Source organism: Physeter macrocephalus, chromosome 21 (genome assembly GCF_002837175.3).
Source record: "Physeter macrocephalus isolate SW-GA chromosome 21, ASM283717v5, whole genome shotgun sequence".
Classification (NCBI taxonomy): Eukaryota; Metazoa; Chordata; class Mammalia; order Artiodactyla; family Physeteridae; genus Physeter; species Physeter macrocephalus.
The window spans coordinates 881500-895920 of NC_041234.1; the positions used below are offsets into that span (position 1 = coordinate 881500).

Below are 14421 nucleotides of genomic sequence, written 5' to 3' on the forward strand. Positions count from 1 at the left end.
GCACCAGGAGACAAAAAGGCAAAAAAAAAGTCTCTTGTCTCTTCGGTAGCTCCGCGCCCGTTTCTGGAGCTCCTTTAAGCGGCGCGCTTAAACCCCTCTTCTCGCGCACCAGGAAGCAAAGAGGCAAGAAAAGGTCTCTTGCCTCTTCGGCAGCTCCAGACTTCAACCGGACTCCCTCCCGGCTAGCCGTGGCGCACTGGCCCCTTCAGGCTGTTTTTACTCTGCCTACTCCAGACCTTTCCCTGGGATCCAACCGAAGCCCGAGCCTCAGCTCCCAGCCCCCGCCCGCCCCGGCGGGTGAGCAGACAAGCCTCTCGGGCTGGTGAGTGCCGCTCGGCACCGATTCTCTGTGCGGGAATCTCTCCGCTTTGCCCTCCGCACCCTGTTACTGCGCTCGCCTCCGAGGCTCCGGAGCTTCCTCCTCCGCCACCCGCAGTCTCCGCCCACGAAGGGGCTTCTCGTGTGTGGAAACCTTTCCTCCTTCACGGCTCCCTCCCACTGGTGCAGGTCCCGTCCCTATTCTTTGTCTCTGTTTTTTCTTTTTTCTTTTGCCCTACCCAGGTACGTGGGGAGTTTCTTGCCTTTTGTGAGGTCTGAGGTCTTCTGCCAGCGTTCGGTGGGTGTTCTATAGGAGAAGTTCCACGTGTAGCTGTATTTCTGATGTATCTGTGAGGAGGAAGGTGATCTCCGCGTCTTACTCTTCCGCCATCTTGCCTCAATCCCTCCCGATCCTTACCTTTCACCGGGCCTCCACATTTCCTATTTCCAGGGGGCCAGAAGAAATCACCCGTAGTGTGCAATAAAGCTAAAATCACTACCTGATGGGCTTCATTACCTCTCTCTCAGAATACCTGCTGTGCTTTTGCACAAATACCTTTTAACTGCTGTACCAGTGTCTTAATTTGACTCAGTTTTAAGGCTGCCCAGAACCTTGCCCCGTACTAATTAGGTATTATAGGAGCTAGAGCTCTCTTTGTATGTGCAAGGATTTGCTGGTGTTTGTCTAGAGATCCCAAGAGGCTGCCCAGAGTGCAGATTTTTGGTGTATTTGGCTTGCACAGTGTCGGCAGACACACAGTTTTTAATTTTTAAATAAGTTGCCAACATCTAAAAATCAGAAGATTTCTCATAAAACTCTGGATTTCCAGATTCTCTTAAAAATTTAGAAGACTGGGGCTTCCCTGGTGGCACAGTGGTTGAGTCCACCTGCCGATGCAGGGGACACGGGTTCGTGCCCCGGTCCGGGAAGATCCCACATGCCGCGGAGCGGCTGGGCCCGTGAGCCGTGGCCACTGAGTCTGCGCGTCCGGAGCCTGTGCTCCGCAACGGGAGAGGCCACAACAGTGAGAGGCCCATGTACCGCAAGGAAAAAAAAAAAAATTTAGAAGACTGGCAACAGTGAATCCACAGTCCTCCATGCAACTATCAGAGGTAGCAGTTACTCCTTTGATGGGTCAAGTGCTTGTCAATTTGCCCCAGGCCCCACCATTCCCTATGGCCTCTCTAACTCTGAGGCCCACTGTAACTGCCATTGATTGTTGAGCTTAAGCCATGGCATTTCTCACACTTGGCTGTGTAACTCGTTCACATTCCCAACCGTGGCCTACTGGCCCAGCTGCTCAGTCCAAGGTTGATTCAGTGTCCTTCCTCAAGCCAAGCACCCAATTTCAACTGGCTTTCAGAAGCCAGGGGTGGGCTCTTCACTCCCTGTTCTCCTCCACAAGACACTACTCCTGAAACCTGCGGAAGCCTGTCTTGGGGCTCTCAGTGCGAGGAGGCTCAGCTCTGGGAGCTGTTTGGGGGTTTTTGTCCCCTCTTTGATTAAGGTCCAGCCATTTGGCAGAGTGAAGTGGTCAGGAGTTCGGGCTCTGAAATCAGCTCAGTGACTTTCTAACAAGTGACCTCGCCATGCTGCGACATGGTTCTCGCATGCAAAATGCGGCTGGGTGCCAGGGGTGTTGACAGGCATAACTGAAAAGATGCCCATCGTGTCCTAGTGACCGATACTTAGAAAGTGCACGGTCCGGTATCTTTCTCCTTCTCCATTTTTTACTTTTGGATTTTAGCAGATCATTCCTTTAATTTTTAGAAAACATCTCATTTCTTTTAAGTATCTAAACTCCTCCCCTTACCCTAGTTTTATTTTTCATGCTCTGCTTTTATCTCAATTTTCTATTACGAAAATGTTAATTTTCTAGTTTAAAAATGCTAGTCCTTCCCTTTAACTCTACACTGCAGGGTCACATGCTTTTCCATTGCTTGTATCTCCTTTTATTCCCACCCACGCACCCCCCCCTTTTAGTATTCTCATCGTACTTTTTTAAACTCTTTTCTTAGATTTTCTGCATTCTTCTGCTAGACCATATTAGCAGGTTGGGGAGCCAGGAAAACAGAAGGGAGGGGCTTGAGAGAACCTGCAAGACAAATGGGCTGCCTGCCCCCCACCCCTCGGCTCACCTCTCCTCCCCACCCCCTGGCCCCGTGAGAGCCCATTCTTAACACAGGCCACTGACTGAAGTTTACCCCGAGCTCTGAGAGAATCACAGGTCAATACAATAAACCCTCCCCATTCACGATCATAGCATTGCACTGGAATAGTGCTTTCCTGTGCCAGGCGCTGTTCTGAGGACCCACGTGCATAGCTGATTTAGCCCTCACAAGGCCCCCACAAGGTAGCAGCTCTTCTGATGTCCATTTTCTAGATGCAGAACTGAGGGTGAGCAGCTACACAGCCAGCGACTGAGAGCTGGGGATGGGGCAGTGTGACTCCAGGGGCTGGGTTGTAACCACTTCCCGAGTTCCCACAGGTGAAGTGCTCAGGACAGAGCTGGTCCAGTAAGGGGGACATAAATGCTTTAACCCCTTACAATTAAAGGAGCTATGTCCCAGACCTGTGAGCCCCCATATCCACGAATACACTTTGCTGGGAAAGCCCCAGCAAAAGGCAAGAAGCAGCCGGGGAGAAAGTGGCCCCCAGTGTGGGCTGTCCACGGGGAGGCTGGCCCACTCCTCTCCCGAGGCCTACCACGTTCCTTTCAAACTCCTGTCTTAGCACAACATGTTACCGTGGCACGGACCTTCTGGGTCCCTAACTCCCTGGTGATCTCTTTCAAACTGTTTTATAAATCACCTCATTAACCCAGCCAAGGTTTATTGCGTGGCGTGGTTTTTTCCTCAAACTTCCTAACAATCTAATCACACGGGGAACTAGAAGCTGTTTTTGTCTATCAATGCTTGGATAAGAGATAAGAAAGCACAAGCAGTTTTTCTAGCCTGAAAATTTCTTCCCCTTATCCGCATGTCTTTCAGTTCTTTCAAATTTGAGATTAAACCACTCTGCATTTCCAATGCCATAAATTTTACCCAGATCCTTAATACAGGGACTCACTCAGTACCTTCCTAATTGGCCTCTTGCCTCTGTTCTCTCAAAACAAAAACCTCTTTCTCTTACTGTAAAGCAGAACCAAGCCTTTCAGTCAAGTCCTTCTCCTTATTATGAGGAAATGCAGACAAGGTCCTCAAAAGGAATTAAGTCTTTTCCTAAACTATTCAATTTTCGCCTGCCGCGTCCAGACAGCTTCGCTGGCCTCCTGCAGCCAGGACTCTGCCACACTCACTAGCAGCTGGCGTCACCCTGAGGAGCTCTTCCCAGCCTCCTCTGCCAGCTGACGTCTGCCAGCATCAACTCACTGCCCCCATGTCGTCTGCCCTGAGGATGAGGGTCACGTCAGAACTCTGATGGGAAATCACCAGGACCTGGTCTCCAGCTGTGCGCACTGCACAGCAGGGGGCTCCTAATTCCTTCCAATACGTCATGCTGCGTCCACCACTGGACCGGACACCCCTGGAGGGCAAAACAGCATCCACTCGCCTTTAACGACCCCACGGCCCAGCCCCACGGTGCTCAGGGGCTGGCCCTCTCCCTCCTCTGCTTCCCCGAGTGCCTCCTCCGCACCCTCCCGGCTTCCAGCCCTGCTCATTCCTCTGATTCTAAAGGCAAGGGTGCTAGTTTGGAGGGCAGAGGCACGCGGATTGCACACACAGTTTGGGACTGCTTTAAACTGGGTTTACTCTAGCGTTCCTACCAGCGCACACCCACACCAGACTGTGCAGTATTCAAACACGCTGCTTGAATGGTCCCAATAATGTGTTCCTGCTGCTGGTGGCAGTTTGGTTTAAAGACCACACTTGGCACAGACAAAACAGGCTTCTGTTCCTGGATGTCTTAGCAACATACTTGGGACCTGACCAAAAAAATTAAGCCAGGGACCTATAATATTTTGGACACACTGTCCAGCAAGCTGTCAGCTGTCCCCTGAATGAACTCTGAACCTTGTCTGTATTGCTTTGTACTTCAGTATGTTCCCACCTCTCAATTCAGTTGAGAGCCACGAGCAAAACAATAAAGCTTCTGAAGTCTTAAAACCCTCTCATACCGAAGTTCCTCGGTGCTCTCCTTGGCTCCCCTCTCACCTGAGCCTGACCCCCTCCATCTCTAGCCACACCTCAATCTAGATTTCTCACTCTTCAAAGCACCCCATTTTAAGACTTAACTGCTAATGTAAAATAGCTAGCTAGTGGGAAGCAGCCGCATAGCACAGGGAGATCAGCTCGGTGCTTTGTGTCCATCTAGAGGGGTGGGATAGGGAGGGTGGGAGGGAGGGAGACGCAAGAGGGAAGAGATATGGGAACATATGTATAACTGACTCACTTTGTTATACAGCAGAAACTAACACACCACTGTAAAGCAATTATACTCCAATAAAGATGTTAAAAGAAAAAAAGACTTAACTGCTTTGTACCATATCCCCCTGCTTTTCAAAAGTCATCTACTGAGTTAATCAACCAAGTAATGGTATCACTATGAGTAGACAAGTCCTACCTTCTACATTCCCAGATAAAATGTGTGTGGTTTTTAAACTGAGGTATAATTTACATGCAATAAAATATACACATCTGAAGCGTTTGACAAGTTTCACAATCCTGAAATGTGTGTTTAAAGAGTCACGTTTTGGAGAGTGTTCGTAACGGTGGGCTGTGGAGCCAGGGCCATGTGTTCCAGTAGAAGACTAAAAACAATGCGAGAAGAGCAGCCGAGGCCTGTCTCCCCGCCCACCCAGGGTGAGCTGTTCCACCTGTGGGCCCTCCGCTTGCTCAGGTGAACAGTACAAAGGCTGGACCAAATGGCTTCTGAAAGCCGTCTTGGCCTTATTCTGTCACTAAATAGGGTATTTAGGCAGGCAAGTGGACAAGCGGGGAGATGTCCTTGAACGCGCCCCAGGAGGGTAGCAGCCTTGCAGCCTTGGCCTCGTGCTTCGTTCAGCCTGTGCTTCTTTTGTTTAGACGGGGGTTGTGTAAGCCGTGGCAACCCCAAGGCAGAACAGGATTCCCCCGTCTTTGTTCAGCTCTCGAACTAAGAATGGTTTTTACATTTTCAGATGGTTAAAAAAAAGAAAAAGAAAAATAATGTTTCATGATGCATGAAAATTACATGAAATTCACATTTCAGTGTCCATAAATAAAGGTTCATTGGAACACAACCATGCTCATTCACTTGCATATTTGCCTATGGCTGCTTTCACGCTACAACACAGAGTTGAGTAGTTGCATCAAAGACCACATGGCTCCAAAATTGAAAATATTTACTATCTGGCCCCTTACAGAAAAAGCTTACCAACCCTTGCTTTAGACCATCTAGGTAAGAGACTCTGGGCTGGTATATCTCTCTCTTCCCATATTAAGTGCTGGTGGAGACTTCAGACATGGGTGGTATACAACCAAGTAAACCAACATCTGGAAAGAGGAAATTTCCACTTTGTAGAAATGAAAAGAAATGCAAATTAAAGTACAATAATACAAGGCCCTTTTTGTTCTTGTTAATAGAACAAGAAGAAAAATAATTAAAATATTAGCAAAAAGACTAGAGAAAGCACGGACACGACAGTACAGTTAACTTCATTATGAACTGGTTCACATTTTCTTTCAAACAATCCAGCAGAATTATCAGTTATAAAAGTGTTCACACCCTTTGACATAATAGTCTGACTCCTGGAAATCTATCCTAAAGAAACAATCAAAAGAACAAAAGAACACTGGGTCAAAATGTTCACATCAGCATTTTTCTAACAAAATGACAGAAACATCCTGAAATGCTTAACAAATAGAAATGAATCAGTATATTATGGTTCCTTAACTCAATTAAATATATGTCCAAATAATAGACATGAAGACTAAATACATGAAAAAGTTTGCTACTATAACAGACTATATAAAAACTAAGGATGATAGGGACCTCCCTGGTGGACCCGTGGTTAAGACTCCATGCTTCCGCTGCAGTGGGCCCGGGGTTCAATCCCCAGTCGGGAAACTAAGATCCCTCATGCCACGTGGTGTGGCCAAAAAAAACCAACTAAGGTTGATAGATAAAGTTTAGAAAAGACCATGAAAACTTAAAAAGTTTAGAAAAAAAAGGAATGGAGTACTGACACATGCTATAATGTACACATACGATTAAACATTATGCTAAAGGAAAGAAGCCAAACACAAATGCCAGAGAACATACCATTCTATCTATATGAAATATCCAGAATAGGTAAAACTATAGATTAAGGTAATGGGCTTAGGGCCAGAGGGGGTGGTGGTGATAGCTAAAGGGAACAGGGTTTCTTTTTGAGGTGATAAAAATGTTCAAAACTTGACTGTGGTGATGGTTGCATAACTCTGTGAGTTGTACACTTTTAACAGATGAATTGTATGGTATGTAAATTACATCTTAATAGAGCTGTTTAAAATTTTTTTCAAGGCAGGCAAAAGATGCTAATTAAGCAGCAAACTTTGGTGTTATGTTTAAGATTCATAAAAATCATCAATGCTACTTTTATGTCTACTGTAAAGAAAAACAAATCCTAAATCAGTCTTATTTCCATCAAGACAGGTAAAAATTTTAAATATATTGAACACAATGCTCTTTTTAAAAAGCTTAGTACGATTATAACTGAATCTTTTACAGCAGATACAATTTTAAAAGATGAAATTTCTCACTAACCATTTTTGCCTCTTAGAACACTATTTGAACAAAGTTTCAGAGTATTTAGAAACACGTGAAAGACAAAGAATTGCTGCTAATACCCACAAAGAGAAAAAATTCTTATATTCTTAAAGAAAAAAGTCACTTAAAGAACACTGGCTTCTCACCCAGAGAGAGTAGGGAAATATGTGCACTTTAAAACTTTTCCTTTTTAAATTTCCTTCTTGCTAGGAAGCTTTATATTCCGTAGAAGCTGTTTATCAGCCTTAAAGGAGAACCTCATATTTCTAGTCTTATTCTTCTTTGAGTGAAGAAGGCATTTTTCTAAGGTGTTCTTATAACTTGACAGGAACGATGCTGGACGCCCGAGATACCTGGGTTCCCTCCTCTGCATCCGGCCCGGGGACGGGCGGGGTGGGGGGCGGAGGTGGGAAGGCGAGCAGCGCTGGCCTCTGTCCTGGCCACTGCTGTATCTCCAGAATCGAGCACAGTGCATATGGCGCAGAGCAGGCCCTGAGATATATTTATCAAATTGAATTAAGGGCTTTGGGGTTACATTAAGTTATTTTCATATCATATGTTAATCTATGGAAAAAAGTTCCACAGAAATTAGAATAACCTTATCGGGAGTAGAAGATCAGCAAATATCAGACAGTGAAGCACTCATATTTTCCTTACCCCATGCTGGAGCTACTCGGGGAACAGAGAAATAGACTTCTGAGACATAACTGGCCCCCTTCTCAAGAAGTTCAAAAATTAGTGGCTCACAGCAGTCAGACATGAAACAGTTAAACAGGGAACTGGTTTCGATGCAGTGGAGAAAACAGTGGATTGGAAAGAACTGAGCTGGAATCAGGGCTGTCCTGGTGCAGGGTCATCCCCAGGAGCACCGGTAAAGCACAAAGCAGCCCACTGGCCAGGGTGTGGTGGAGGGCAAATGAGAAGGGGCATCCATGTGTATTCTACCAACCCTTTCAGGGAGAGGAATGGGGAAGCAGGAGGATCATCGAGTGCAGAGGCAGGGAAGGGGCGAGAGGGACGGGACGGGAGAGCTCCAGGAGAGCTGTGGCCAGGCACAGCCATGCAAATGATGCCTGCCATGTTAAAAAACAAATGGTCTGAGAAACTTACTTAATATTGAATTTTCAGTTTTGAAAACAGTTCTTCTTATTCCCAGCCTCATCGTTCCTCCCAAATTGCCAGGGTTGTGTTCCGGCATATCAATCACCTTAGAAAACAAAACAAGTCCGGTTTTGCCATCTTGTAAAAACGTAATTTCCCACATTTCAAGCTTTACTTGTAGGGGATGCTCACTGGGTAAGGGTGTTCCTTAAACAAGAAAATCGGATCGTTCCTTCCAATTTTCCTATTCAAACACAGTCACGCTTTTATACACTCCTCACAGTATGCTGCCTTTTCATCTCTGCTTCTCATCTTTCATTCAAATCACAGGTACAAAATTTATCAGGAGCATCTTTATAACCTCCCTCCTGTCATTACTCAGAGTGTCAGTTCCAGGCAATGTTCACACTTCAAGTTCTGACCTTCTGGGACCTTCCGTTTTGGCCCACTCCATTCCCTAAAGATCTTCCATAAGCAAATCTGTCCGTTTTGGAAAAGGATACCAAAAGTACAGTCGTCTCTCAGTATCCAGGGGACAGGTTCCAGGACCCCTGTGGATAACAAAATCCTTGGATGCTCCAATCCCTTATATAAAATGGCATAATACAGTCAGCTATCGGTATCTGCGGATGCCGAACCCATGGATACGGAGAGCCAACTGTACTTATTTGCAGAAAATCATTTAGAAGGATTCCTTTTTTTTTTTTTGGCTGTGCCATGCGGCATGTAGGATCTTAGTTCCCCAACCAGGAATCAAACCTGTGCCCCCTGCAGTAGAAGCATGGAGTCTTTAACCACTGGACTACCAGGGAAGCCCCCTAGAAGGGTTGCTCTTATGAAAAAAAATATATATACATATAATCCATTCTACCACATTCCATAGGTAGAAACCTAAGGGCCAGCCTGGATCTCTCCCTCTCCCTCATCTCCAATGTGTCAAGTCCTATCCACTTACCGGCTCCAGACTTCCTGCATCCATCCACAGCTCCCACCACAGCCCCTCACCCGACTGCAGCCAGAGCTCACCAACTAGACACGCCCCACATTCACGCGTCCCCCCAACCCTGCGCACTGCAGGCAGAGTGGTCGTGGTGTTCCTCCTGCTTGAAATCCTTGACTACCTGGTACTGGCCCAACCTAGCCCTTCAGCCTCACTTCCCATGACTTTCCCCTCCTACCCTGAGCTCTGCTCGCTGAGCCTTCCTTCAGTTCCTCAAGTGCACCTTCCTTCCTCCCACCATGGAGACCTTGAACATCTCCCACTCCCCTACCCTCTTTTCCTAGATTAATCCATCCTTAACCTTAAGGTCTTAGCTCAACTATCCAATATGAGCTTCCGCAGGAGCTGATATTACCAGGCGCCATAGCCTAGTCGGGGTCCTCTATCAACACGCTCCCCGTCACCGGGCTCCCCTCCGTTTGTGTGTAGAGTGCTTTGTGCGCTAGACTGTGAATCGCTAAGAGCTGGGGCACTTTTTGCTTTTACCATCGCATTCCCAGCCCCTAGCACACATGGAACTGGCATCTGGTATGCACTGAACGAATGCATGGATGATTGAATGAACTCAGACCAAATAATTTCAGATTTATCTTTAGGATTAATTCACAGAAATGCAGACACGTGATTTTTATGAAAAGTCTGTTCTTGTTAGCCAATGGTCTATTTTCTCAATTCTGTTCACTACAATCTCATGGTTTTATTTCATCTTTAAGTTGTTAGAACAGACTACAGTTGGGTGAGTTAACCTGTTCTAATGGAATTGCTCAAGTTTCCTCTCATAAAACCTTTCTTTCCTTGTTTTTTTCTATACCCTAACTGCCATATGTTGCTCTCTAGGAATCCTTGACAACTGGAATTTTCCAAGAACTTGTATGATCTTATCAGTGCTCCAGAAGAACTTGCTGAGCCATTTGAACCCCGTGGCCCGGGTACACTCTAAGAGTCACTGAGGGGAAGGGGTGGAGAAAAAACTTGACTACACCCCTTGGCAGATGGAGTGCTCAGTTCTGAAGTGCTCTTGGCCTTGGCATGTCTTTCCTATCTTCTTGGGTTGGCTAATTACGGCTAGATTAAGTATTACAGGAGTGAGGTGAGGAGAGGGCATCAGCTTCCAGTTCAGAAAGCTGAGCTGTTTAGCTTTCAGCCCCTTGGGTATTTTCTAGGAAAGGACAGATAAGACTACACTACCTGCCACAGACTCGTAAGAAGTCCTAGGTTGATTCACAGCTTCAGTTGAAGACAACCTGAACCCTTTAGGAAGACCACAGCAATAAACTCCCCTGGTTTCTTCTTATAAGTGTACTGTGATGCTTCAAGTCAGCCTTACTTCCGGCACTGGGTTTTTCCACTCAGGAAGAGTCTTTTAATGTAGTTTGTTCAGTTATTAGCATGTTTGGAATTCAAGGAATGTTCTGGTATAAACCACTGAGAATGAAGTCAAATGACCCAACTAAACACAGGAATCCTCCCTTACTGCTTACTTGGGTTCAATCTGACAAACACAAGGCCAGAAAATATTTCCAAAAGAAATATTTCTGAAAGCTAAATGCAGTGGGCACAGGGCTGCCTAAGGACCTTAAATACTCCTCCAACATAAAGGGAAGTCTGGAAATTCCTGAAAGAGCAATATGATAACATTATTTAGAAACATGAAGGTAAATATCAGGAGAAACAGCTATAACAGTTGAGTGTGGTAGACAGGAGGTGAGGATTACTAAATTTTTTCATTATAGGCCTTTTGGAATTGTTGGCTTTTTTTTTTTTTGGAATTGTTGAACACATAATTACGTTAATGAAAATACAAACTGAAGGCCCAAATAGTGAAATATATTGTGTAGGCCTTCCACTAGGGTATTAGTTCACATTATCCCTGCTGTTTTCAATAGCAATAAATAAGACCTTCTCCTGATATGACAGCACAGAAAGAAATCCCAAGGTGTAACTGCCACGGTGACCCTCCAATTAAAATATGCTCCCATAGAAACCACTGGAGAGGCAAAGAAAACGTTAGACAAAAGAAGGGGGAGCAGATGGAAGTAGCTTTCCAACTCTGAATGATGCCCTGAACAGTAGTGAAAGGAGAAAAGCAGATCAAGAACTGACAGGGGGCTTCATCCAGGGATGCCCGTCACACACTCAGTGGAAGAACGTCCAGGCCAGGAAGACCTTCAAGACGGCAGAAGAGTAAGACGTGGAGATCAACTTCCTCCCCACAAATACATCAGAAATACATCTACATGTGGAACAACCCCTACAGAACACCTACTGAACGCCAGCAGAAGACCTCAGACCTCCCAAAAGGCAAGAAACTCCCCACGTACCTGGGCAGGGAAAAGAAAAAAGAAAAAACAGAGACAAAAGAATAGGGAAGGGACGTGCACCTCTCGGAGGGAGCCGTGAAGGAGGAAAGGTTTCCACATACTAGAAGCCCCTTCACCGACAGAAACGGCGGGTGGACGGGGGGAAGCTTCAGAACCACGGAGGAGAGCACAGCAACAGGGGTGCGCAGGGCAAAGCGGAGAGATGCCCGCACAGAGGATCGGTGCCGACCGGCACTCACCAGCCCGAGAGGCTTGTCTGCTCACCCGCCGGGGCGGGCGGGGGCTGGGAGCCGAGGCTCGGGCTTCGGTTGGATCACAGGGAGAGGACTGGGGTTGGCGGCGTGAACACAGCCTGAAGGGGTTAATGCACCACGGCTAGCCGGGAGAGAGTCCGGGAGAAGTCTGGAGCTGCCGAAGGGGCAAGAGGACATTGTTTATGGGGGCGCAAGGAAAGGGGATTCAGAGCACCGCCTAAACGAGCTCCAGAGGCGGGCGCAAGCTGCGTCTATCAGCGTGGACACCAGAGACGGGCATGAGACACTAAGGCTGCTGCTGCCACCACCAAGAAGCCCGTGAACAAGCACAGGTCACTGTCCACACCTCCCCTCCCGGGAGCCTGTGGAGCCCGCCACTGCCAGGGTCCCGGGATCCAGGGACAACTTCCCTGGGAGAACGCATGGCGCGCCTCAGGCTGGTGCAACGTCACGTGGGCCTCTGCTGCCGCAGGCTCGCCCCGCATCCGTACCCCTCCCTCTCCCAGGTCTGAGTGAGCCAGAGCCCCCGAATCACCTGCTCCTTTAACACCATCCTGTCTGAGCGAAGAACAGACGCCCTCAGGCGACCTACACGCAGAGGCGGGGCCAAATCCAAAGCTGCAATGATATATATTTTTTTCCCTTTTTTCTCTTTTGATCAGTGTGTATGTGTATGCTTCTGTGTGTGATTTTGTCTGTATACCTTTGCTTTTACCATTTGTCCTAGGGTTCTGTCTGTCCATTTTTTTCTTGTTGTTGTTGTTGGTTTAAGTATAGTTTTTAGCACTTGTTATCATTGGTGGATTTGTTTTTTGGTTTCGTTGCTCTCTTCTTTCTTTCTTTTTGTTCTTTTTTTAATTACTTTAAAAAATTTTTAATAACTATTTTTTATTTTAATATCTTTATTTTATTTTACTTTATTTTATATTATTTTACCTTCTTTTCTCTTTCTTTCTTTTTTTCACCCTTTTATTCTGAGCCATGTGGATGACAGGATCTTGGTACTCCGGCCGGGTGTCAGGCCTGTGCCTCTGAGGTGGGAGAGCCAAGTTCAGGATATTGGTCCACCAGAGACCTCCCAGGTCCACGTAATATCAGATGGCAAAAATCTCCCAGAGGTAGGGATCTGTCTGCCCTTTTTTTTTTTGTTTTTTGGGTTTTTTTAGTATAGTTTTTAGGCCTTCCTATCATTCGTGGATTTGTTTTTTGGTTTGGTTGCTCTCTTCTTTCTTTCTTTCCTTCTATTTTATTACTTTTCAATTTTTTTATTTTTAATAATTTTTCTAATTTTTTATTTTAATTATTTTATTTTATTTTACTTATTTTTTTCTTTCTTTCTTTCTTTTTTTCACCCTTTTATTCTGAGCCATATGGATGACAGGATCTTGGTACTCCGGACGGGTGTCAGGCCTGTGCCTCTGAGGTGGGAGAGCCAAGTTCAGGATATTGGTCCACCAGAGACCTCCCAGGTCCACGTAATATCAGATGGCAAAAATCTCCCAGAGGTCTCCATCTCAACTCCAAGACCCAGCTTCACTCAATGACCAGCAAGCTACAGTGCTGGATGCCCCATGCCAAACAACTAGCAAGACAGAAACACAAACCCAGCCACTAGCAGAGAGGCTGCCCAAAATCATAATAAGGTCACAGACACCCCAAAACACACCACCAGACGCGGACCTGCCCACCAGAAAGACAAGATCCAGCCTCATCCACCAGAACACAGGCACTAGTCCCCTCCACCAGGAAGCTTACACAACCCACTGAACCAACCTTAGCCACTGGGGGCAGACACCAAAAACAATGGGAAATATGAACGTGCAGCCTGTGAAAAGGAGACCCCAAACACAGTAAGTTAAGCAAAATGAGAAGACAAAGAAACACAAAGCAGACGAAGGAGCAAGGTAAAAACCCACCAGACCAAACAAATGAAGAGGAAATAGGCAGCCTACCTGAAAAAGAATTCAGAGTAATGAGAGTAAAGATGATCCAAAAACTTGGAACCAGAATGGAGAAAATACAAGAAACGTTTAACAAGGACCTAGAAAAACTAAAGAGCAAACAAACAATGATGAACAACACAATGAATGAAATTAAAAATTCTCTAGAAGGGATCAATAGCAGAATAACTGAGGCAGAAGAACAGATAGGTGACCTGGAAGACAAAATAGTGGAAATAACTACCGCAGAGCAGAAGAAAGAAAAAAGAATGAAAAGAACTGAGGACAGTCTCAGAGACCTATGGGACAACATTAAACACACCAACATTCTAATTATAGGGGTCCAAGAAGAAGACGAGAAAAAGAAAGGGACTGAGAAAATATTTGAAGAGATTATAGTCCTCTACAAACAAGCAAAAGCTGAGAAAATTCAGCACCACCAAACCAGCTTTACAACAAATGCTAAAGGAACTTCTCTAGCCAGGAAACACAAGAGAAGGAAAAGACCTACAATAACAAACCCAAAACAATTAAGAAAATGGTCATAGGAACATACATATCGATAACTACCTTAAATGTAAATGGATTAAATGCTCCCACCAAAAGACACAGACTGGCTGAATGGATACAGAAACAAGACCTGTATATATGCTGTCTACAAGGGACCCACTTTAGACCTAGGGACACATACAGACTGAAAGTGAGGGGATGGAAAAAGATATTCCATGCAAATGGAAATCAAAAGAAAGCTGGAGGA

The 14421-nt window shown here is 45.9% G+C and overlaps 1 protein-coding gene across 6 annotated transcripts in view; it reads right to left on the bottom strand.

Moving 5' to 3' along the window:
* Nucleotides 1–14421, bottom strand: part of CTPS2 (CTP synthase 2) — a 150205-nt gene that overhangs the window by 36582 nt on the left and 99202 nt on the right. For all 6 annotated transcript variants that reach the window (XM_028482647.2, XM_028482649.2, XM_024115282.2 and 3 more), the window contains one exon: nt 8159–8255. In XM_028482647.2, coding sequence (XP_028338448.1) covers nt 8159–8255 — 97 coding nt within the window. The remainder of the gene's footprint in view (nt 1–8158; nt 8256–14421) is intronic.